This window comes from Pimephales promelas, chromosome 4 (genome assembly GCF_988280905.1).
Source record: "Pimephales promelas chromosome 4, fPimPro1.hap1.1, whole genome shotgun sequence".
In the NCBI taxonomy this organism is placed as follows: Eukaryota; Metazoa; Chordata; class Actinopteri; order Cypriniformes; family Leuciscidae; genus Pimephales; species Pimephales promelas.
The window spans coordinates 11130218-11157036 of record NC_142772.1 but is presented as its reverse complement, the minus strand read 5'-3'; the positions used below and the strand labels follow the sequence as shown (position 1 = coordinate 11157036).

The 26819-nt window shown below is 39.3% G+C and overlaps 1 protein-coding gene across 2 annotated transcripts in view; it reads right to left on the bottom strand.

The window, feature by feature from the left end:
• Positions 1-676: 676 nt before the first annotated feature.
• The window catches only part of pik3r1 (phosphoinositide-3-kinase, regulatory subunit 1 (alpha)), a 52848-nt gene continuing 26705 nt past the window's right edge, over positions 677-26819 (bottom strand). Inside the window, exons 3-16 of one of the 2 annotated variants that reach the window (XM_089129941.1) lie at positions 15714-15809; positions 15522-15596; positions 14942-15073; positions 11015-11216; positions 10835-10917; positions 3590-3696; positions 3390-3484; positions 3091-3271; positions 2875-3000; positions 2630-2772; positions 2364-2540; positions 2205-2279; positions 1950-2120; positions 677-1752 (exon numbers count right to left, since the gene is read on the bottom strand). In XM_089129941.1, coding sequence (XP_088986067.1) covers positions 1563-1752; positions 1950-2120; positions 2205-2279; positions 2364-2540; positions 2630-2772; positions 2875-3000; positions 3091-3271; positions 3390-3484; positions 3590-3696; positions 10835-10917; positions 11015-11216; positions 14942-15073; positions 15522-15596; positions 15714-15809 — 1853 coding nt within the window. In that variant the 3' untranslated portion in view covers positions 677-1562. Of the gene's footprint in view, positions 1753-1949; positions 2121-2204; positions 2280-2363; positions 2541-2629; positions 2773-2874; positions 3001-3090; positions 3272-3389; positions 3485-3589; positions 3697-6440; positions 6775-10834; positions 10918-11014; positions 11217-14941; positions 15074-15521; positions 15597-15713; positions 15810-26819 lie in introns of those variants that run through there. The other variant, XM_089129942.1, reaches the window with a different exon arrangement.

Genomic DNA, 26819 nt, shown 5'->3' with positions numbered 1-26819 from the left:
CGACAAAAGCAATACCGACGTCGCTGATAATAAAGTGAAAATACTGTAGCTAGCCGTAAATGTCAAGCTGGTAGGCTCCCCAGATTTTGCAGCAAAATTTTGAGTTTTAGAGATTGTGGCACAAACTATAACGTTGGGTACTAGTCGAACTGAGCTGATCTATCTATGTAAACACTATTAACGATTTTCTGATACAGAAAAAAATACTGTTGACAAGTAAGGAATGAGAGGGAGTCATGTCTATCATGAAATGATAGACCCCCCCACCCTCCCTATCCCTCTCCCTCTCATCACTCCAGAAGATCAAATCAATACGCTGTTGAATTTGTGAAGAATATCACGAAATAAATGTCTTATTTAAATTGGGAACCTGCAGTATTGATCATTCAGTTGCAGTTATTTCAGATGTCATGGTTTATTCATTAATGTTTGCTCTAGTTCAGATATATATCACTATTAATGAAGACAGAAGCAGCACTAATGTCCTCCAGGCTCTGCCCAAGAGAAAATTAGCTCCAAGTGAAAAAGACTAATAAAATACTCTCTTTAATTTTACCAGCGGCTGATAAAGAAATATGTAATAAAGTACTTTTTCCTCACTTCTTCTGTAAAACTGAAGTCACCTTTCTTGGCATTTTGAGACTTAAAATATCATCTTAGATGCATACAAAAAGACTTTAAGCAATAAAAACAAGTTTATATTATGGGTAGCAACATGTAAAATAAAATCACAACTCTGCAGAGAAGACGGAAAATACAGAATTTGCATAGCAGATTAGAATACAACTGAGAAGGAACTGCATTTTTTGGTACAATATGGTGTCGTCACGTAGCTTTTGATGTATGTACAGCGTAAAATTCCTTTCATGCCAATACATAAAAGCAGAAATGGATTTAGAGTCCGTCACTATAATGCTTGCAGAGGAAATGCCAAGCATCTCATTTGCTTCTCGTCACGCCATTACAGACGAGACGTGTCATTTCAAAGGTTGAGTAGAAGTCTCTTACAGGAAAACTAGTAGATACTGTTTCGAAAGTGCCATCTTGCTACATTTGATCAGCTGATTCCATGGTCTGTTCGTGAAAGTTTAACACCAACATGTTGAACATCCCGATAGCTTTCAGATACTGTGAGTTTTGGTCACATCACATTCTCTCGTACACACGCAAACACACACATACACACAAAAGGGGACCTGAACTGTGCAGGTAAAGGTGTAGAAGAGGTACAAAAAAAGAAAAAAAAACACTCCAGAGGTTTTAATCAATGTTCCACATTCCAGCAGCGGGTAAAGCTTTGAAATGAACAAGCACCATTTGGAAAAGGCCTCCGAAGTCCTCCATTTTGGGAGAGTGAGTTTAAAACTACATTCAGACTGGCAAAAAGTCTCAGTGGCTGAAATGTTCGTTTTGGGTTTTGCTTTCTTGTCTTTCTGACAAGCCGTTTCAAGGCAAAAAGCAGCCCTCGGTAGCAGCCTTTCTGGAGGCATCTCCATTTGAAGGGGAGGCCCTTCCTCAACTCCCGTGTTTGTAATGAGTCCCAAGGGTGTGTTCACAAGTCCTCACCGCCTCTGGTGTGCGTAGACTGGGTATGCTAACGTGACATTCAAAGAGTCATTGTGCTGAACCAGAGATGTGTGCTGGTAGTGCAAGACCAGTTCTTTTAGAGAGCTGTAAAGGTTGTAGGGCTCAGCGAAGCCATATCCTGTTGGTGTCTTGTTGATGACGCAGTGCTTGACCTCACCATCCACACTGTGAGAAGACAAAGAGATGGTTTTAGTCATCATTGCCTTTTGAAATTTCCCTTTTCAACAACTCTCATAGTCTCAGCTTAGTAGTCAATGAATTGCAAAGAATGTCAACAGATGTCGGTAATAACAACCAACATATGTTCTCTCCAATAATTAAAGCCTCAACATCAAACAAGCTAAAAAAAAAGTGATACATACACAACACTGCAGGCGTAACATCCAGGTTTGCTGCTGTCCCTGACCAGGAATGTTCCATCTCTCTTGCCCCGCAGAAGAGCCTCAGCCTGGTTGCGGTTAATGTTACCCAGCTTCCAGGCGCGTTCATCATGGTGTGGCAAATCCTCATCATCATCCACCATTGAGTACTGACTGTAGGAAAGAAGTGAAAAATTACATTTTTGAACGCAGGAAGACTTGAATATCTAACAGCTATAATGTGATAAGAATACTTACTCGTCCAGGTTTTCATTTTTGATTCCCAACCATTCATTGAGTTTCTTCTGTCTGACCCCTTTCTGTGTCAACCACCTGTGCAGAAACAGAAATCGTAATGAATGCAATGAATCCTGTGTGGTATATTTGAAGTGCAGAAACTATAGATGAGATACTTACATGAGGTACTGATCCCTGGTCTTTCTGAGCTGGATGAGATCAGGCTTAATGCTGTTCATCCGCTTGTCAATCTCTCTGTAGTCCGCCGCCTGCTTCTTCAGATCTTCCTCAAGACGTCGCTTGCTATCCACAATTTCACTGATACGCGATTTCAACTTCTCATAGTTGACCATGATCCTGCAATGAAACATTGCAGAGATGTTGCATTACATTTCTAAAAATGTTCTCCAAAGACTACTTTAGAGGTTTTCAGCTTCAGAACTCACCTTTGGATTTCCTTCTCGTTGCCTTCTCTTCTAAACTTCTCAATATATTCTTTGCTGTATCGTTCTTGCGTCTGGCACTGCTCTTCAAATATTTTTATGGTCTCATTAAAAGCTTCAATAGCAGTCCTTTTCATTTGTATTTCCTAGTGAGCAGACAAAAACCATGTCAGAATGTACACACTTCACAGATTGCTTTACTGAAATGCATATAGTCAAGTCATCAAATATATTTAGGGAGAGCAAACCTGTGATGTTCTAGTGTATTCCTCATAGAGTCTGTCATACTCTTTGTTCTTTTCTTGGAACTGCTGGTGGTATTCGTGCAACTTTTTCCCAACAGCTTCAATGTTATCCTCCTTTACCACTTGATCCTATTAATAATTAAATAAACATATCCAATAAAATGTTTGTTATAAACTAGATGATCCAGAGTAAAGTTCTGCAGGAGGAAACTCCATTACCTGTTGGTGCTTAGATACAGGATACAGTAGCTTCACATCTAGTTTGGGGTTGTACTGGGCAAGAGACTCGTGCCGATAGTGGTTGATCAACTCAACCACAGAGTTGAAAGTCAGGGGGTCTGAGAAGCCGTATTTCCCATCCCGGTGGAAGATTTTGATTAGCTTGTTGTTGCCTCCCTTCCTGTATGGTCAATGAAAATAAGGATTTAGAGCAATCCTTAAAGTTGGCAATGTCAAGGCAAGCACCCTAAATAAAAAGAAATTCAGAGACACACTAGGGTTTACAAAGGAGAATGTACCTCAGTGTGAGCGTGTAATCCCCATGCATTTTAGTGGAGGCATCTCGAACCAAAAAAGTACCATCAGCAGTGTCCCTAAGCTTTTCGTTGACCTCCTCCCTGCAACAGAAAGAGGTTCAAACTATTACAAGAAGGAAAATTATTTATTAATAATAATAATAAAATCATGCTTCTGACCAAACACTAGGTTTGATGAGTACTTGCCTGGAGATGTCCCCCCAGTACCATTCAGCATCTTGCAGAGCCATGTTGTTGTTCATACCGTTGTTAGTGACAGACGTTGGTTTGGGTGGCTTGGGAGGTAGTGCTGTAAAGAGAAAAGAGAGAAACTGATTGAGAACTTAATTGCTGATGAACTAGCAGCACTCAAGGTCATTTACATATAAAACGTGCAGTCATGCCAAAATATCCTGACATTTCTGTGTTTTCAATATGAAAATACAAAAAAAAAAAAAAAAAAAAAAAAAACAGTCCAACCTAAGAATGCTAATCTTCCGAAGAAAAATGAAAACCCTCAAAACATCCTTTGTGTTGAAAGTGATGCAGGTTTCCTTTCAATGCGACAGTCATGTATTAAAAGCATGACACAGTTACTGCAGTTTCCCAGATCTCTTGCCTCCTCCCCTCCCAGTGTCTTCCATTTCATTAAATGCAGCTGAACACATGCCTCTTGAGCGCTCAGCAGGGAGTCGGACTCTTGACTCAGGGAGAATGCATTTCATTTCCCCTTCAAAAAAACCCCCTAATTTCATCACCATTTCCTGATCTGCTCAGTATTATACCACATAATCTATTCGTGAGATTCACCGAATAATTCAGGGAATAATTTGGATTTTAAATCAGTTATTTGATGCATCATTTCACTTTTACAACAAGTGTTTCTGAACTGAATTAACACTGTTTCTAGAAGCAACACTGGACAGCAAGATACAAGATTAAACACACTAATAGGTTTTTCAAACCAATGCATTGTGCACAATCATGCAAGAATCCTCAACCATTGAGAACATGTTGCTTCGCTGGATAGAGGCAGAGAATGCATTTGATTGGCTGCTAGGCCGTGTGACGGGAAGCAGCGGGGGCAGTGCAGTCTCCGTGGAGCATGAGGCAGAGCTGAAGCGGTGGGCTATTTTTAGCTTCCAACCAACCAACCCCCCCCCCCCCCCCCATATACCATATCATGCACACTCACTGTCTCTTCGTTTGTTCACTTCAGTCACTATCATCGCTAAGCGTTTTCTGCCTAGTGCAATCACAGGGTATAAAACTCGAGACAAAGATATTAAAACAGATACAAGAATCTAACCAACAAATCATATCATGCTTTGTGGTACCTCCATTAAAACATACACAATATTCTGCCTAGTGCAATCACATGGTATAAAACTCGCAGACAAAGATATTAAAACAGATACAAAAATCTAACCAACAAATCACACCATGCTTTGTAATACCTCCATTAAAACATACAACGACTAATGTATCTGTTACAATAAGGAATCATCAAACGGTAAACCCAATTTGAGACCAACAAATGCATCCAAGACCACAGACAGAGATGTCACCAATCACATTTAGACTTATGAATGACATTTGTAACGCACCAACTTCAACAGTTACCTGGCGCATCTATTTCTATGTAAAACAGGAGGTCTGATCCAGATCCTGATCCAGTGTCAAGTCGTGGACTCTCTAAATCCGCCATGCCTAATGATGTGTTGCATATCTGGAAGGATACGCATGCAGTTCCTTTGCAAACCTCCTTTTGAATGTATACTATAAATCCAGGTTCTTCGCACTCATCAGTTTGAGACCAATTTTTGAATAGCCTTGGAGAGTGGGGTCAGTGAAAGCCATTACATCACTTACCCCAGCCAATGGTGCTGCAGGACTGTTGCTGGCCACTCCTGCCTCATCACCTGCCTCTATTTCTTCCAAGTCGTAAGTGCAATGATGTCATTGCAACAGTGCTTTGTCTGTTCTAAAGTCGACAACGAAGCGCATCAAAAGAAAGCTGTATCTGCTCTTTTTTGTGTGATCCAGCGATATCCTTTATCCGTGGGGAACAAGTGTTCTCAAAGCCGTTTTGATGCTGCCAAACAGAGGGAGTTATATCACAGACAAGGTGCACTGCAGCACGGCGTCTTTCGAATGAGAAAAAGAACTGAAGCTTTACGGTCTTTCTCCATCACCCCCTCCCTTCCTGTATCTGTGATGCAGCTTTGCTAAGCCCCGCCTCACTGAGCATAAGCATTCAGCACGGCCTCTCTGCTGGTAGGCAGACAAAATCGCTGCTGCAGAGGCACGTAAGCAGTCCCTACGTCAAAGACAAGGCCAGGTCAGGAGGCAGGCACGGCTTGCAAATACTTCTTATAATCCCCACATGCAACTCACAGAGGACTGTAGGAGGGTAGATCAGCTATACAAGCTTGAGAGGGTATCTGAAATAGCCACATTTCTCAGTAGGGTTAAAATGGTCACAGGAACGTGGGCTATTGTCATGCTTGGTACTCTAATGACAGGTCAAAAAGGCACTTCAGCTGAGGTGCTTAACAGGGGCTCACTTGGACAGATTACTGGGAAATAAATTAAAACATCAATTTTTAATTTTAGTGGACTTTAAAAGTGTTTTTTAGAGGATTTTAAAGTAATTCTATACCCTAACTTTTATTGGAGCCGATGAATAATGCAACACATTCACCTTCGCATGCTCAGACATGCCAGTGTCAGTCAAACAAGTTAACCCACTTTTCGTAGAAGGTCGCACTCCGAGTGCTAGTCTTGATAAACACAAGCATCAAGTACACACTCATACAGAAGAGTAGCACTGATATTCAAGACTGTCAGAGCTTTAGTGGAAGAGCTAGAACAGGACACAAAATAGGACCTTCTAAAAGAACCACTATCATGCGCTATGAAAAACAAAGTAACTCCCAGAAGTGATGACATACTGCTTTAGTTTGATACATTTTCTGTCTACCTAACTGCTTTTGATAAAAGTAACCCAATCATTACACCAAACTTCCTGAGACACCAAAACCACACACTTACATTGCAAGTTGTGCATGTTCAGCAGAAGTCAAGCAGCCTTTAGTTCAGCAAGTCTGTCTGGTAAGCATTACTCGTGATTCTTGGTAAATCCAAAAAGATGGTACTCTTGTGGTCTTGAAAATTTTTCCCACTTGACTGGTGCAGGAGTCTCAAAATCACTGCAGCAGTCTGAAGAAATCCAGCACAATCCGAGTTGGAAAAGAAAAGAGTTGGTGTGAAGGGTTGCTAAAGAAGGTCTGAGAGGGGTGGAGAATGACGCCTGCTCCAGGACTGCTAGGTAAATGATTGGTGGGGTCGCACTGCTGCTAACTGACTCTCTCTCTCTCTCTGCTCATTCACTCTCCCTGGCTTCAAGGGTTCAGTCTCATGATTAACTCGCTCAGGTTCAAATATTTGCTGAGCTGTGCACCCGTATGTTTTGGGAGGGGAATGTGGCACAGGCCGGAGGGGGCTAAGGGGTGGAGTAAAGTCCTCGGAAGTGATCGTTGAAAGTGTGTGTGTGTGTTAGAATGCCTGCAAGACAGAACAGCCGCCGCAAACTAACAAGAGAGCTCTGTGGAGCAGACCGCACTTGAAGCCAGCCCAATTCCATGTGGGCCTTTTGCCACCTGCTTAAATTAGCCACCTAGTAACATGTGCACACACACATTCACACACTCATATTAACACACACATCAACAGCTACACACTGCCACATGTGCAGGAATCAAGTATGGGCAGGTTGGTAAGGCAACAAGAAACCGTAAAAGGTGGCACTTGTGTGACCCATGTTTGTGTAAAAGCTTGTACAGGAAGAAACTGAGCTGCCCAAGCAGTAAGGAGGCAAGTGTGCTTTTGAGTCTGGACTCGTCTCGCCCAACCCAGCCTCCTGCAGGTGCAAATTACTGACAGCTGAGCTTGCTCCATGCCAGGGTAAGGTATAAATAGGCCCCAACAGGTAATAAAACATTTAAACGGTCACACAGCCAGACTTGGGATAGAGATTGACAGATAAAGACAGGGAGAGAAGCAGGGAGAGAGACTTTACTAGTGCTATAAAAGCCCAACTAGACAACTGGTCTGTGTTCAGGGCAGCGTGCGTACACACACACAAATACAAACACACAGTCCGACACAGCAGAAGTGTCTATGTGGTCTGTCCCATCTCTAAATTAATCTGACCCAGAAAAGCAAGGGAGTGGAAAACAGATTTTTCGACAAAACACTTTTTTCGCCAAAGGTACCTTTCCCTATAGAGCATGGGAAACTACGTCATGGCGCGGTGCACTCTGGGTAGCGGTGGTCATATTTTATGAGACGGTTGTCGTAACTAAGGTAAACAAACACACATGGACTGTGCGAAGATCAAGCACAAGGTTATCTACCGAGATGACCTGAACAAGGAAGCAAAGGAGCGCTACTTAGAGAAAATAAAGGCAATTAACGGGCTCGATCCGTACGAACACAAAGAGTGGTCGACTGATCTGAACAAGCTACCGCAAACAACATTTCCTGACGTGTTTTCTTACCTTGTTTTTGGTGTGAGCGCATACACATTTGAACCAGACATGCCTCTCTGTCACCAACAACAACACTGCAAGTAAACTCTGCGTCGTATATATTTTCTTTTTTACTTAGGCAACATTTTAGTTAAGTTGTTTACTTTTACTAAATGTAATTTCCAGGCGAAACGCTGTTGTTTTTGTTGTTTCTGCAATGTTCTAGATAAATGTTCTAATAAATCAGAATCCGGTTTATTTCCAGGTTTTCACATACGAGGAGTTTACCTTGGTATATTGGTGCTTAACCATACACACATAAACATAAATAAAGAACTAGTAAATAGATCAAAAATACATGTCTACAAAAAATATACTGCAGATTTGACTATGATTTGACGTTTCTCACGCAACCTCCGTGTCCTAAAATCCCACAATGCCTTGCGTTTCTGGGATCCGCTGACGTCACGTTCCTGTGGTCTATTGTTGCCATCTACTCCAATACATAATTAAATGTGCAAGTGTGAAAACGGTGCTTATTTGGACAACACTGGTTTGAATCCCATTGCCTAAACTGTATGCAAAGCTTTAGAGAAATGTTTCTCAACCCTTTTGACTCCATGACCCGGCATTATTCAAATAAGACATCGGTTAAATGTTGTACTTTTGTCTTTTTTCTCGCCAGCATTAAGATTCTTAAAGGGTCACTTCACCCATTTGCATTAAGCTTTGTATCTTTAGAAACCCAGTCATATTTTTGAATGGTCATGGTTTATTCCCTTATTTTCCCCTGACATGGGAGAAATAAGGATTTAAGTGTTTTACTTCCTGCTTATAGAGCTGGTAAGTCCCACTCCTTCCGCTAACCCCCTTGGACCTCTAGGTTGAAAAATCATCAATGCAAGTAAATGAGAGAAAATAATTATTTTCTAATCCCGTTTGAATTTTGCAATGAATGTGAACATATGTTGTCTGTGAATTTTTTATATAATTTCTCATATAACGATTTTGACAGTTTATTGTTCTTTGGCTAGTAGTTGTGGAATAGACATAATGAGAAAGACTACACGTCGCATATGTAACATCAACACAACACATTTTATATAATTTTTCGTGTAAAGAAAGCTACAATTTAGCAGGTAGAATTTGCATACGGTTAGACTTTGTGTGAGAGCACTTTGTGGACTACAACTCTTCCTGCTTTCGACGCGTTTGATATACGTCACCACCACTAGCACACGGATCCCGCTAAACAAACCATTGTTTGAATGGTGACATTTGGGTACAAAACACACAAGCATCTCGATCTAATTCCTAAGATTATCGCACTGTGATTTGTGGAGGGAAAATGTGTTATGTGTTGACGTTACATATGCGACGTGTAGTCTTTCTCATTATGTCTATTTCACAACTACTAGCCAAAGAATCATACAATAAACTGTCAATAAAAAAATTCGCATACAACATATGATCACATTCATGGCACAATTCAAAAGTGATCAGAAAATAATAATTTTCTCTCATTCACTTGCATTGACGCTTTTTCAACCTAGAGGTCCACTTGGAGTTTTATGGATGGGTGGGACTTACCAGCTCTATCATGACGTAAAAATCGTCATTTTGCGTCACGATAAGCAGGAAGTCTTATTTCATTAAAATCTGTATTGACTACAAACATTAGCTCATTATTATTCAAGGTGTAGGACCCACTCACCCTACAAGCCTATTACAGATCAGTGGGTGGGACTTCACTTGCAGAAACTGAAATCAATATCCATCTTCTTGTTTGGAACCTAAGCTAACAAGCGCTGTGGAGATAGTAAGTTATGACAATGACGGAAGAAACTAAACATGATATGGAAGAAGAGGATTTTGACGTTCTGCTGGTGGCTATCTTTACGAGCCGCAGTATAGTGAAGAGCAGCTGTAACTGATTGAGGAAGAGGAGGCGGCAGCCTTTCGGTCGAGGACCCCGGACTGGGTCGAGCAAGGCGGACTGCTGTTGCCTGTGCTCTCGCTGCGTGCTACGGCCTACGGACACATGGTCCGTCTGCTGCAGAGAATTTCAACGATGGCAATTTCTCCTGGAGGAAATATCTGAATCAGACTAGCACAATGACGTTTGTGTTGAGATAGTTTCGCCTGACAGAACATCAAGGTATCATGCAGTAATTCCCCATATAGAAATAAATACAAACGGGGAGTAATTCACTAATGTGTTTGCCAATGTAACGTTAACAGGGTTTGTTGTTGTGGGAAGGAGGAGGCGGGAACCGGCGAACATTTAAACATTTTAATAGTATAATGAACAAATACAAAACAAAAGTATAAGCCAGCAGCCTCTCATTGACTGCTGTAACGTTACACACAACAGAAACAAAACGACTTAAAATCAGGCCTGTTTCTCTCTCGATCTGCCGTTGTCGATGCTCATTTTATGCTTTCGCTCCTCCGTGAGAGACGCGAGACCGGCGCGCGCCTCACAGGTGTCTTTCGTTATTACTCATGCCACCGGCCTCCTCTTACATCCCTCGCCCTCGATCGTTCCTGTTCGTCACAGCCAACTAACTAGACATTTTGTGTGAAATGAATTTCAAACTCTAGTGACAGCTAATGTTAGCCTTGTAGACGGAAGAGTGAATTCTCTATTTGCGCTGTTCCGGATTAGTGGGTGTGGCTTGCGGAGCTGTGCAATGTGGTGGATTGTGGGACTTGTAGTTCTTCACACAAATGCAGCCCTTGGTTATTTTCTGTCTTTTCTCGGTACCAAATAAGACGGTACCAAATAAAAAATGATTTCGACTACATACATATGATCCACTTTCAATAAAGATTAATGTTGCAATGGGTGAAATGCTCCTTTAAGATAACTAAATTTAAATAATTTAAAGGTTGGTTGAGAACTGGTTGACTTACCAGGAGCTGCCTGACTGTCACTCCATTCGCTAGTCACCAAGACTTCAATTATCCTGATGTGTGCCTCTGGGCTGGGCTCACAACTGGGAAGGGAAAAAGAAACCGTTTTGTTTTTTGTTTTTTTTGCTAGCAGGCTAGCTGGCAGTACCATGATTCATTAGCATATGTGTCGGGAAGTACCTGGTGGGCTGATGTCTGAAGAGTGCCGGACTGAAGATCTCAGCTAGGGCCCGAGCACTGAGCAGGTTAGCTGCTGAGGCCTGGCATATACGATAAAAGTGGCGCAACAAACACTGCAGGGTCAGCCAGTACTGGGGGGGAAGTGCAGAGGAGCTGGCCACCAGCCGCAGGTGATGTGCGCATTCGTCTGCACCCTGCACTTCTGAAGAGACACATAGACAGAAGAGTGTAAAACAAGGGCTCTTTAACACCCCCCTAGAAACACTAAAAGTAGCGTCATGTGATAAACATTTATAGTGAGCTAAACATACCAATAATCAGTTAGGCCATATGCAAAAAAAGTGTGGAAAATTGCACTCGTGTGCAACTAACCGCACAAGATCTTAAGCGAGACAATGACAGAGTGAGTAAGGCATTCTGAGAGATGATTGGTTGACAGCCCTGATGTGGCAGATAAGTTTTCAGGTTTGCTTTAGGTCTATTAACCACAGATATCCTGTTTCCAGCCACGTGACTTGACACTACCCAAAAGAGAAGTGCAAAGCAAGAAAAAAAAAAACCAACACTGTTCTCTCTCAAATTCGATACTGAACATTCTGTACATATGCAGAACAAACTTTTGGCAGACACACAGCGAGAGCAGATAAATTCAACGGCCAATACAACACCTGGAATACTTTTCACAGTTTGTGAATTGGCTGGGGTTGGTGGACATAAAACCAGATAAGTGTTGGAACATGTGTACTGATAAAAGTATGTGCTGTGATGATTCAACGATACAATCTTAGTGAGCCTTGTCTGCTGCTTTTAAAAGGTCACGGGACCTTGACACCTTGTGTTACTTTACTACCATTGTAAGAGGCTCACCATCTGTCAAACAAAAATCTTGGGAACAATAGCACCATCCTGTGGCTCTTATAATGAAATGAGATCAATGAAAAATGCATCATTTGGTTTTAATGCCCTTCAAGGGATACTCCACTTTTTTGGAAATAGGCTCTTTTTACCACTCCCCTAGAGTCAAACAGTTGGGTTTTAACGTTTTCAAATCCATTCAGCTGATTTTAAAATATTTACAAGAATATCAGTAACCAGACAGTTTCTGGTCTCATTGACTTCCATAGTAGGAAAAAATATACTTTGGAAGATCAGTGTTGGGAGTAACGCATTACAAAAGTAATACATTACAGTAACATATTACTTTTTGCTGTAACACAGTAGTGTAAGTCATTACTAATAAATTTTCAGTAATATTTTACTCGTTACATGTTCAGTCAGGCTTGTATTACAGTTGTATTACAGTGTATTTTACTTCTTAAAGGCAACAGACTATGTGAAAGTTTTAAAGCAGTCTTTTTGTGCCAGTTCAGAGCGGTCTCATCTGTAACATTGTTTTTTCCTCATAAATGCGAACACGAAAACTAAAATGCCAACCCCTCCTCATCCGATTTGCGCAGTGTAATTAACAGAATTAAAAAAAATATATTTTGCCTCCTATTTTTTTTTTGTCACGCATGAATGTGTGTCTTTTCCCTAATATTATATAAATTATAGAAGTAATGCATGTTTATAGTCTTATAATGTCTGTTAACGTTGCAATATATTTACCAGTAGGGCTGCACGATTAATCGAATTTTAATCACGATCACGATTTTGGCTTCCCACGATCAAATTCGCATGATCGAGCAAAATATTTAAAATGCGTCATTCCATTCACAGAACGCTCCATATTTCTCAAAGGTTTTTTTTTTTTTTTTTGCAAAGCCAATCTAGCACTCCGTAAACCACTGTCTGATCACGTGCCTCCACGAGTTCCAGTGCGCAAGAGAGACCGAAGCTGTGTCCCAATGTGAAGGCTGCATCCTCCGAAGGCCGTATTTGAAGGCCGATTGCATCACAGAGTGTGTCTGCGTGCGAGCTACAGTGAACAAGAGAGACGAGTAGGGTTGGGTATCGAGTATCGATTGGAACCGAGACTAACTTTTCGTTTTTCCCGGAATCGTTCAAAAGTTAAAATTTCGATTCCTAGTTTCGATATTCACAGTCCGGCAAGCGGAAGAAGAAACCGTTGAACAACACCAACGAAGAAACGTCTACCGGAAGTGTTGGCATAACCACGCGAGTCGAACATGAGTAGCTTACGTCGGCGATCCAAAGTGTGGCTTCACTTTTCTAAAAATAACGAAATCTCGGCAAAACGCAAAATTTGTGACAAAAGGAGTATTTTTACAGAAGTGGTATTTCCTTCAGAAAGGATTATTTCCTTCAGAAAGGCCATTGATTAGCAAGGTTAGCTAAACTTTTTTGACCCTGCCTCTTAAAAGAATCTGAATCGAGAATCGTTAGGAACCGGAATCGAAACAAGGAATCGGAATCAGAATCGTTCAAATTCAAACGATACCCAACCCTAGAGACGAGTGTCCAAACGCGCTCAATAGTGCGCGAAGGATAGCATCCTCGAAATGAATTCCGGCTTCCGAGGATCCTTCCTTGACATTGAGAAACACCTCGAGTGTATCTGCGTGCGAGCGACACGGACGCGAGAGATACCGGTTGTGTCTGAGACTGAGTGACAGTACGCGTGAGAGACCGAGTGTGAGCATTAGTAAATTGGTACATACATACTACATAGTAATATATAATTACTATATAAGAGGCATGAAAGTTCGATTAATGGACTCCAATAATCAGTAGGCTAATACAAACATCTTGTTTTGAACTATTGTTTAACTATTGTTTAATAAATAGAAATAATTCGACCAGATAAACTTTCATATGGAGGATTAAATAGATTAAAATGTATGCAGGAAGATTTCACAACTAATGACTGACACATTTTACTTTTCTTAAGTGTCAAATAACAACTCTGAATTTCATCCATTAATCGAACTTCCATAGTGGATAGTTCTGCCTTGACATGTTCTCATTTGGTTACATTCTGTTATGGAATATTTGTGTTTTATTGATTGTATATTTTGTATAGTTTTATTCACATCCATTATGCAGGTACAATGCAAGTTTATATTTTGCTTCCTAAAATATATTTACACACTGTAAAATGTAAAATAGTGCCCTGTTGAAGTTTTGCTACATTTTATTTATTGTTTTCTCTATTTTTATTTATTCTTTAAAGAGATGCACCGAATTTTGGTGAATGAGAGCACCTGTTTTATTTGAAAGCACATAGTTGTACATTAGCAGGAATGTCGCACAATATGGATGTGAAAGCAGTTATAATTAGCCTATGTGACAATAAAATTAGTTTTGGTTAAAATCAACAAATAAGCGTGATAATTAATCGTGATCTCAATATTGATCAAAATAATAGTGATTATCATTTTGGCCCAAATCGTGCAGCCCTATTTACCAGTATTTTACATTATTTTTGAATGTAATTATAAAATGGTGACACACACCACTCTCTCAACAACGCAAGTTTGACCTGCTGCAAATTATTTTCTGGAAAATAATATAATTGTGCTGTATTGTTTATAAAAAAACAAAACAAAAAACAAACAAAAAAAAAACTTTTAGCACCAATAAAACAAGCATATTGTGTTCATTACTCCCACCCACATTAACTTTGGTCACTGTTATTATTATGAGGGGGTCCTAGGAAATGTATCTCCCCTGTAAGAGATCCCAGGCTCCACAAAGTTTGAAAACCCCTTACTAAGAGATGACAACTGAGTGAAACGATTAAAAAAAAAAAATCTTGATAAACAGACTTGATAAACAGCATTTCATTTCAGTTTAAACAGTTTAGGAACAAACTGAGAATGGGAAACTAATCCCAGTGTAAATCCAAAGATTCACATGGCAATACACATGGCAATTAACATAGATTAATACTACGTCATAGAAATCCCATGAGAGTATAGGGCTGTTGACCTAATGTTGATGTGCAGTAATCCTATGGAAACTCACCTTGAGCGATGCGCATCATCTCAGTGTAAATCATAGATGGGATGACAGGCTGAGGTAGATCTTGAAGATACCTCCTTAGACCATCACACAACATCTGAAGGTCCATCTGCTCAAGATCCACCATGGCAGGGTCTGATTCACAGAACACAAACATCAGTAAGACAGGAAGGAATGAAGCTAGCACCGTATACTATCTTTTGGACCAAATATTTTTTTCCTAACCAGATTCATGTGATAACCGATTTCGACAGAAGTTCAGTTTCTATTTGTAGCATCACTTTGAAAGTGGTGCTCAATGTTACAATGCTAGGTTGTTCTGGGTGGTTGCCAGGGTGTTGATATGTGGTTTCTAAAATAATTCTGAACGGCTGAGAAATTGTATGAGACAAGATGTCACTTTTAATACTTTGGGTTGGAGTATTAGTACAGTTTACTAAGGAATTTAATTTATTGTACTAAGGAAAATTAGTACAGTAGGAATACAGACATGCTGGATAAAGGCTGTGATTTTGTTCCATTTTGCACTCAGCATGGACAGAACAGTCAACAGTGGTTACAGCTAATGGATTGCGTCACTTACCATTATCAAAGCATTGTCTGACATCCAGCCCTCCTCCAGCAGTGAAATTTCTATAGAGAGTAGGGTTGTCTAGACCTGTACAGAATTTAAAAATGCGAATTACATCAGCACAAATAATAAATAAATAATTACGACCAAAAAAAAAAAAATAATATATATATATATATATATATATATGCATAAAGGATTCACCTTTCCTTTCGATGGCCTCAAGGAGCTTGAGGAGTAGAAGCGGTGCCATTTCTGGAGGAGTAAACTGCTCAGTCAGGTCTAACAGAGTGCTTGAGGCTAAAGGAAAGAAAGTTAAACAATCATACCAAAAATGCACCAGGTACCTTTGAACAACTCTACTAGCTTTTCATTAAGCACCAAACATCATAATTTCAAAGCCTCCAAAGAAAACAAGAACTTTAAAGCATGCCCCACAGTCACAGGACGCATAGATCAATAGTCATCTTCATGCATTTATGTGGTGCAGCAAGGAGCACGTTTGGACGGAACATCTAAGTGTGTTTAAGGCTGGTGCTGACCGGTAGGATATGATTAAGTGTGCAATGGAGGTGGACGAGAAGGATAAAGTAAACAGACCGAAATATGCAGCCTCTGGTGTTGGGTGGAGGATTACGGAGATCTACAAGTCCAGGTGTGAGCATGAAAGGGCTGCGGGACTGGCGTGAGCTTTATTTGGATTCGGTGCACAGCATTTTAAAAGGCTTGGATTTCTAAAAGGCTTGACTGTTAGCAGCGTTCGAGGCCACAGATCCAAACACAGCATATTATGAATGGATTCCCTTTACACAGTTTTTTTTTTTTTTTTAACAGGAGGTATCAAGAGGATCTTTACAGTTAGCAGAGTATCTTAGAAGGAATTAAGTTAAAAGCTTGGAGGTTGCCTAAATGAAAAAAATAAAAAATAAAACACACACACACACACACACACACACACACACGAGGAAATGGGTGTTTAAGCCATTGGAAATAATAGTCTTGTTTAGTCCAAAGGATCTGGGAATTTTTTCTTTTGCTAGCCTGAAAGATAAGTAAAAAAAGCTATCTTGGTCATATCACACCCCTTCTCTTGAACTCAACTTTGAAAGGCAACAGCCATCTGGAGTCCATTATTGGCAAAGCAACATTAAGCATAAAGAGTTATTCATTTTCTGAGAACTCGAGGCAGGGGGAGTGAACGACAGATTCCTCATATAGAAATTTAGAGAGAAGTGCCACTTTGGTACGCCGCACTGAGGGGTAACCTTGTGCCCAGACGGACACCTTATCCAGCCAGCTACTTAGAATCCAAATTCAAAGCGCTGGGCTAATTATACATTAGCTCAAAATGTTCTGGTCAAAAGTGACAAATATAGTTCTGGAATATAATGGATTCTTCACATTTACCATATTAGTTTGGTGAATTAACTTAAGTCACTATGCTGTCTTGCAGTTGAGACTGCCTCAGTTTAAGTCACACTATGGTGGTCTGTAATAACAAAATAATTAGACAATTGCATCATAAGTCATAATGCACACCCCATTTCATCATAGAATTGAATATTCCAAGAGTCTTGTGTTTATTTACATGGGCATTTCCACAGAGGGTGGCAGGCTGGAAGGGGAGGGGGGATTGAGTTGCTTCTAAGTAACTCAGTGTGACTTGATAGCACTGGCCTTCCATGGGGCTATATTCAATGACATTCAGGATTGATGATAGTGGAATAGTGGAACCATCTCGAGTAAATGAAGAACTAGACTAATTCCTAGGTGTACGACAATGCAAAATACACCACAGTAGAAGGATGAGCCTATCCTAAAGTTATACCCAGAGTCTGTTCTTCATTTTAAGTCAGGCTGAGGCTACGTAAACACTCTCCTTAAAAAGCTGTGTGTCCATGCTAAGTATTAGCAAGCAACACTATCAACTGGGCAGTTTATCAAGAGTGTTGTGATCACACAACATTATACTCTCCTCTTATCAACCTACTGCGAGTACCAATAGTGGTAACTTAGTGAGTGTTATTGTGAACAATATTCTAGAAACATCCTAAAACACCTTTCCAACTACAATGCTTAATTTATCCAAGCTGGCGATCGACGATCGATTAATTGTCGATAATACATTTAATCGATAAAACTTAGACCATCGATTAAGCAGGATCATGCGCGTGCGTGCTGCTCAACCGCGAAACATGTAAGAGAGCGCGCAGGTGTGGTGAAGCGTTGAGTCCCACTGAATGACACACACCGAAGTTGTTTGGGACTATTTTACACCTTCATCATGACTAAGTTTACGTGTGAATTCGCAGCCTTTTGTTTTGTACAAATGTAAGTTGTAATAGTTTATTTTGTGTAAGCCTATCAAGATTTGATTTATCTCATATTGGATGCATCTGGTTAAGAATTGACATGATCCTTAGCGTGCTCAGCTCAAATGACAATGCACGACTAATAATGACTATTGGGACTGTGATATTACACACGATTATAAAGAGAACAATATTGTAATAAAACATAGTGAATTATTTGGGTTTAGATAGATGCCATGTCGCGTTGTTCCAGGAAGAGCGCGTCCACCACAACATGAGTCATTCTGAATGGCACATTACTTAGTTTAAGTTCACTTGTGCATTCACATCATTTTGTGCAGATATAATTTTGAAATATTATGTTTATTCTCAATATATATAATTAATATCAAAATAGGATGTGTTTCTTTGAGTTAAATAAACGCTAACAAAGAGCTCAACGGTTTTTCATTCAGCGTGCACCGCTCAAGCAGAATGCACAACTAATAATAACAATGGTTAATTTGGGACTGCCATATTACATAACATGAGAACACTATTTTATTAAATGGTTGTGAATTCATTGGGTTTAGTTTCCATTTTCAGAGTATGGTTCCAGCACGTCCACAAGTCACACATTCTGACAAGCGTGCATCTGAGGTGGCGTAGGTGACACATTGTTTGTATTTGTAGATATATTTATATATTAAATAATTACATTTATCAACCACATCAAAATATTTTACAATCCTACTAACCCTTTATTTAGATAAAAAAAACATTCTTATTAATTTGGTGAGGAACATAGCTTTTTGAGCAGCATTTGCAGACCCTGTTATGCTGTTTGCCATTAATGCTAACGATTAATCGATTAATTGATCATTAATTTAAACGATGATCAATCATGGGAATTTGTGAAAATTGATATCCCTAGTTCAGATCACACAATCAACCAGGCAACGATTAAACGGAAACGCTTAAAGATGCATTCATGTTCAAGCTCAAGTGCAGTAAGACTTTATGGGTAAAGGGTAAAAAAAAAAGCTTAAAAAGCCTCTAGTTCTCTGCAAGAAAATTAAACAAACAGGCCAAAGAAAAAAAAAAAAAACAGCTAAGATTCAGACAGCCAATCGGTGACTGAAGATTTTGGTTGCCACAGCAACTCTTGGAAGAGGAAGAGAGGGTCCATGTGCAAGTTTGAACATGCATAGTAAGGTCTTAAATGTGTTGGTCCTGTTTTTCAGTATGCCATGGGATGCAAGGAACCACAGGTTAAGGAGGGAAAAGCAGCTGTCTGGGTTTTGTGGAACAATCTCAGCAGCATGTCTGAACCACAAGAGCCAGATCAGAGGAGTTGCATACTAAAGATAGTTTCCTCAGCAGTTATTTTAGGGGTCTACTTGTGTATCTGGGCGTTAAACCTTCTGGACAACGTGAGCGACAGTTTAGCCAATCACAACACACCGGGCCAAACTAACCAATCTGAGCCCACTACGTGTTTCTGAGGGAGTGTTTTCATAGAATCAGGAAGTCAACCGCTCGTTCAGGGGACAGAGGAGTGCGCGGCTGACAATAAAGCTGAAGTTAATGAAAAATAAGACTTTAAAAAAAAAAGAAAAACCACGAATACATGTTATATTGCACCCCATAAATACAATTATGCAAAGAAAAAAAGCAGTCAACCCCCCCTTTAAAATGTTGGTGTTCCAGTAAAATAAATAAATAAATAAATAAAATTAAAACAAATCAACTGACATTAGTTTAAAGGAGCTAAATGCAAGTATCTGAGTTTTTGCAGAACTACGTCCCCTCTGGCGACAAGTAAAACTGCGTGCGCGCTCACACACACATCACGTACGTTTGCACAAGCTGTTCATAACCAAAGGAGCATCAGCTGCACACTGTGTGTGTGTGTGAGAGGGGAAAACAGGGGTAGTAGAAAACTTCGGTTTTTGTTTCCATCTATCTCTATATTGAACTGTTTTATGTGCTTACTGTACCTATCCACATATGATTGTATAATTATGGAAACACGTTCATGAACAATATAAGTTATTACTTTGTATAGGACCCGTTTGAGCCCTAGAACAGACCGGAGATCTCTCAGTTTGTTGAAAGCTTCCCGATGTTGACTCCCGTCTTATTCCGACAACTGGCACTGGACAGACAGAAGTTGTATTTTCTTTGTCTCACGTGGAGTTTGCGTTGTGATTTGGAATGAACTACAAGCCGGTCTCTTTGGGGCTGTTTACACCTGGCCACAATGCGTTTTCTCAGATCCGATAGCTATCTGATTTATCAAAACGATTTCATTACACCGCTCACATAAATGTGTTTTTGCAAAACGGATATAATTTGATCTTCAATTCCCGCGCTATATAGGCTACAGAATTCATGAAGTGCACGTCACCGAAAGCAACAGAAGAGCTGCATTTTATTAATCATCGGCTAATTTCAAAATCAGCAAAGACAGCAATAAGAGAGAGCGGCAACAGCCCTGGTTGCCTGGTAAGATCATTTAATTTCTTTACTTTTAATGAAGATGGTAGTGTTAAGCGTCTGCGACTTAATTTCACTTGTATTTGCGATAGATTGCGGCGCGCTGGCTTTATGAATAGACGCTCAGCTGCTCATCTGAGGTGATGCGCATCGTCATATATGACTAAAATAACATGACATAACCAATAGCCTGCTTTCAACAACCAGATGCATTTACACTTGTCCAGTTTTGTCTGGAATACGGCCCAGACCACGTCCTCAAGTGATTTGAGCGATCGATTCAAATCCTTCTCGAAAGCATTTCGGAGGGCAACCTGGTCTTTTCATGATCGAATAAGCTATCCAATCACAGAAAACACATGAAGTGACCAGGTGTAGGCTAAACAGCTCCTTTGAATCCATTTTCTACTTTTGTGGAAAGTTGACTAAAGTTGTGTCGCTCGAGTTGTCATATCTCTGATACGGAGAATGGCGGCGAATACACTACCTGCAAGACATAGGCACATAGCCAGGCGAGCGTGAACGCGCATGACGTCACTGCCAGTCTCAGATTCGAGTCCGAATCCCTCTTATTTATTTTACTGTACAGGATTATAGAGGCGATCTGTGCAGATCTGGGCATTTACAGCCAAGTTACTACAACTTCCTGTTTCATTGCGAATCAGACACCACGGACATGTCCATCAACGAAAACGCGCAGATAGCACAACTTTACATCGTCAATGCCTTTAGAATGTACAGCAGAAATTTGAAGTTGATACGACTAAATCCCTAGGGGGAGTTTGTTAAAGTACGGAGTGTGTAAAGCATCCCAAATCGGTCGCCAAATTCAAAATGGCGGACTTCCTGTCGAGTTTAGGGTATGGGTCCTTGAGGCTTTTTTGTGCATCTTCAAATGATACACATCCCCACCAAATTTCGTGCATGTAGGTTGAACGTGGACGAGGGGCTAATTTTTTCCAATTTTCTAGGTGGCGATAGCGAGCCATTTTGCCCCGCCCATCCGCGAAACCCACAAAATACAAAATTTTTCACCAGTCCTGACATGCGTGCCAAATTTGGTGAGTTTCTGAGCATGTTGCGGCCCCGAAAATGGCGCTTACTTTGCAGAAAAAAGAAAAAAATTATATAGCTGTGAACAGCGATTGCGGGCCCAAGCCGGTGGCACCGAAACCCCGGCGCCTTTAGTTACCTAAAGGCACCGGGATGGCGGTAGCGCCAGCTTTGGCCCTTCATCGCTGCTCGCAGCTATAGGTGCCTTTAGTGTTATTCTGCATGACATGCAAAAACTTAACCCCCGCTTTTTTAAGTATATGAAGAGTTCAGATGCAAAAGCCTCTAAATGGCATTTTAAATTTTCTTCAAGAATCATAATTTTTATCAAGCTTGTATATTTAAATTCAGTAATTTCACTTAAATGGTAATGAAGATTACCTATGAATTGCCATTTAAGTGAAATTACTTATTGCCATTTAAGTGAAATTACTGAATTTAAATATACAAGCTTGATAAAAGTGATTATTCTAGAAGAGAATTTCAAATGGCACTTAGAGGCTTTTGCATCTGAACTCTTCATAAATATATATATATATATATATATATATATATATATATAAAGAGGGTTATTCTGCACGACGTGCAAAAACTTAACCCCCGCTTGGACTGTCGAAGAGAAGTGTGCTGAAGAGCTGGCATCAGTGAGGGCTTTGCAAAATATATATACAAACAAACACACACACATAAATGAGGTTAGTGTTTTACAATATTAAGGAAAGCAAATATATTGAAATATAGCACATGAATTTTAAATTCATTCAGCTTCAATTACCAATTTTTAGTTTACCAATTTATCTTACTTTTATTTAAAGCAAACTATACATTTAAAAGATTAGGGTTATATGCATATTTTGTCATAAAAAAAGGACTTGGAGGAAATATCTACAGTCAGCCACACACACACACATAAACACAGACACCAGCACCCCCCCCTCCTCCCCACACAGACACTGATAGAGACAAGATACACATCCAAACTGCAATATCTGACTTTCTTTTGGTCTGAGCTTCTTACTGTTAATTAGAAAGTTGATCGGCTTGACAAGAACAATATACGTGACAATATACGTAATATAAGTTTTGTAACTGTAGGTAAAACGAGCAAAGTTAACACATTTTATGTGTCCTTTTTTAGTTAATATTGCGAGTATTTGTCGCGTTGTACAGTAATGCTGTTGAGACGGAGGTGACAGGACTGCAACTGACTGAATGCACGATATAGCTGCTACATATTTTTACAAAAGCAGTCAGCAGCTTGCTTGGAGCAAGGATCATAGCGCAAATTTGAAATATATCGATATATCGCCCAGCCCTGGTGACCTAACTGTGATGTTCTTGTCAACTGACAACGATACCAGCGCGAGAGCGACTGAGATACGAAATTGAGCAGGTGAACAAGCTGAACCAATTAGACATTCTCTGGCTGAACGCAAATACGTCCTTGCTGATACTTTGAAAGGGACTTTCTGTACGCACGTCAGCCAGTTATGGGTTATGTCCTCATATACTCTCCTTTTCACTCCGGCTGCCGACACCCGTCCCCCTCTTTTTTTTTTTTTTTACAGATCTGGATGATTCACGCAGGTCACATTTTCAGGTCGGAAAATCCGGAATTCCGGATTAATCCGGAAAAATCACATCCCTGATATATATATATATATATATAAGCCAGTGGCACTGCCACCATGGTGCCTTGAGGGTTATTGTGCACGACATGCAAAACGTAACCCTGCTTTGACTGATGCAAGCTCGACACCACAGTTCTTTTCGACAGTGTGGGTGCAAAAGTGCGCATCGAGGGCATATATAAACCACAAAGTATGCGTGAGTAACCTTCTGAAACCTAAAATGAAAAATGAGATTTAACGGACACATGATATAAGTACACAAGACTGAAAATGCATATGAAGTTAGCCATTTGGGACAGGACCTATGATTGTGAACACAGTTCAATTCCCTTTAATTTTTTTACTTGCGGAGATTTTTTCTATTTGGCTCACATTTTTCGCCACCTGAGCAAAAATACCTGTACAGCACGTAGAAACACAATGGTTTCAACATTCAGTTTTAACTTTTAACTTGAATGTGCCATTTATATTTTATTTGACCCTTGATGTAACTTATTGGTATTAAATCATATTTGTGAAAACAAGCAGTTAGTTAAGAAGTCACTAAATGAAGCACATTTTAGGTTATCTGATATTTTTTTCCAGTGCTGTTAACTGTACAGTCTTTACCAATAAATACTATGAAAAATGATTTACATTATTTAAATCTTTTGCAGGACAGTTCAATTGTTTACAATAAAAGAATATTGTAAGAAAGAAAAGTAAGCAGTTACACTGAGATGGTTTGGGAAAACCATAAAGTGTTTTTGTACAGGAAGCATTAAACCATCAAAGTTAAATGATTGTTTGTTGCTTATGAATTTCCAATATTTTCTTTAACAAGGGGTTTAATGGCAATGAGCCCTAAACAATACCCCTGTGAGGTTCTTTATTTAGCCTTAAAATATAATAAAATATATGCCTAATTCAACCTAAACAATACCTTTGTTAGATTCTTTATTTAGGCTCATAATATAATACAAAAGAGACCTAATATAATATAATATAATATAAAAAAACGAAATTGAAGTATTTGAAGTGATATAATATATCAGTTGAAATGCTTCAATTTGTGCACATATTACATTATTATAATATGAAAACAAACTGAAGCATTTAAATAGATCTAATAGCTTAATATGTTCAAGAAAAGTGAATTGCGAACTCTTTAAAAGTAATACAACCATACCTAAAACTCCCCCACACACAAAAACATATTAAACTAATGATGTATTTTGACTTCACGTGGGTGGGTGTGTAATTTGTACTGTTCTGTGCCCATCAACCGTTATTTCCACCACTTTAATCAAACCACTCTTCTTTAAACATTATGTTGTGATTTTATTTCACGCCTTTTTGTTTCTCGTTGCCTCTCACACAGGACTCACTGCCAATCACACGTTCTCACATCATTCTCTTTCTATGAAAGCTGTAAACTGCACCAGTTTTCACTCTACAGTGGTTAACCAGAGCACTGAAATTATTTCTCACTTAAACTACAATCAAATGGATTTCCACACCTTCCGCGTCGGTCCTCTGCGTGGCATTTTCTTATTTTCTGCGCGGCAGTGGCTTCAGAAGTGCACACGCTCAGAGGGAACTTTAACACACACACGCTCAGTTCAATCGCCCCCCCTCTCTCTCTCTCACCCACACACTTCGACGCGCGTGCCTCTCTCAAGCCGGAGTGTGTGTGTGTGTGTGCGTGTGTGTGTGTGTGTGTGAACAGTGGAAACAGGAAACATAATCCGTTATTTTGTTCATACAGGACAACATTCAGACTGCAAACTGTTTACCTATATTTGTGTACACTCGCAATAAAACAACATCCTCTGTCACATATGTAATAAATATAGAAAAATAATGACACAATAGGGCGTTATAGCCCTATTTATGATTTTGAGTTTAACCACTTAACTGTCACCGTCCCACAGGTGGGACGTTTGCCACTATATTTTTAAAACAATAATATCTTAGTAAATACCTTAAATAATATTGACAAACTATATATCATTTGAAAGCTTACAATCTCTAGTTTCCATATTTGGTGACTGATTTTCAAAATATATTACAGAGGAGCCATAATTTATAAATATAAAACAAGAATATTTTCATACTCATAAGGCGTGTTCAGACCTTTATTTTAAAATAACATTAAACATGAAAAATCATGAAAAAATTGTAGATACCTCAGTTTGTTTTCATGCCAAAAGTTCAAAAGATAGAATCCATTCAATTATTTTGGGAAAAAAAAGGTCTGAAAAGTTTGAAATATCAAGAATAAAATAATAAATTCACCATTTGTGACGTGGCAGCTATCTATGACTTACATGCGTGTTCTTTGTATGTGTTTCTTAGAGGTTCAATTCATATCAAAATCTGCCAAACTTCCCATGCTACTTCTGAATAGGATCTCTACTTCAGAAATTGTATGAAAATTGTGAAAATAATGGTTCATATCACTCAAAACACGAATGGAAATGCAGGCGCCCTTATATGGGCAGTAATGGAGTCTGATTGTGCCCTAGTGAAAAAGTTTGGTACTGCGCTCAAACAAAATCTTACTGAAAGCTCATTTTTTGAGATATCAACCTAAAATTTGAAACACAACTTGTTCAGATTTTTGGCTTTGATTTTTCTGCCATTTTAGAGTAGCCCAGGTTTCGAAAATATATATTTTATGTAAAATATGAATTATTAGTATTTTTGCATTGTACATTTCCATAAACTCAAACCTCTATAACTTTTTTTCTGTTTCACTTTCTTAATTTATTTCACTTCTACAAAAATCTGCCAAATGTCTTCTTTAAAACAAGACCAATCATATGTCTATATTCCAAAGCATTCTTGAATTACAACCATTTAAGTTCGAAATGTGCATTTTCATGTCTATTCAAAAAAGGGGGGGTGACAGTTAACAGGTTAAACTATCGCCCGAAGTGATTCTGAAAGAATGGTAAAGTTTATGCCACGACAACAGTATCAAAGATATCAAGAATCCATTCACAGGGCTTCATCTGCCATGTATTTACATTATACAGATGAAGTTTGAAGCAAATCGGGTAAAAATAAAAGGGTGATTTCAAAGGATCAGTTAATGTATGCAGAAGTTATAACACTCTTCCTGTTTCATGTTTCTCGCCATAATTTTGTTTCCTCGCCACGGCCAAACCGTTCGAGATATCAAAAATCCCCTGGCAATTTTTTATTCTCAATGTCTTGACTTCACGCTGATCGAGTTTTGTGGCATTTCTTTGAATTCTCTAGAGAAGTACTATAAATTATTCCATTGCATGTTTTTTTTTTTTTACAAATAACCCTAAATAGCCAACTTCCTGTTGGGCTGGGGTAAAAAGTAAGAGTGAGAAGTATATATGAACCGATGAGATCCATATGTTTACCGAGTTTCATATTATTACAAGCAAGTGTGTTTGATTTATGGACCAAATTTTCAGACCAAGTTTACGGACCAAGTTAATCTGATTAATAAACTAATTATATAAAAAATATTGTCAATGCACTACAATTAAACTAGTTATATGCCTATACTTATAAAAAATAAAAATAAAAATAAAAAATACCAGGCTTAAGAAATGTATTTTCTTTATGCAGGTCATACACAGCAGTGAAATGGTTAAGCCCCCTCCCCCTGCACACACACACACACACACACAGACAGGCACACACACACACACACACACACACACAGACAGCCAAAGACACAGAGACACAGAGACATGCAGGCTCAGAGTGAGCATGACCATATTCAAACAAAAATATCTGACTTTCTGTGGGTCCTAGCTAATAAGTGTAAATTAGAAAGTTGTCCGGCTCGAGGAGTACAATATACATACCAA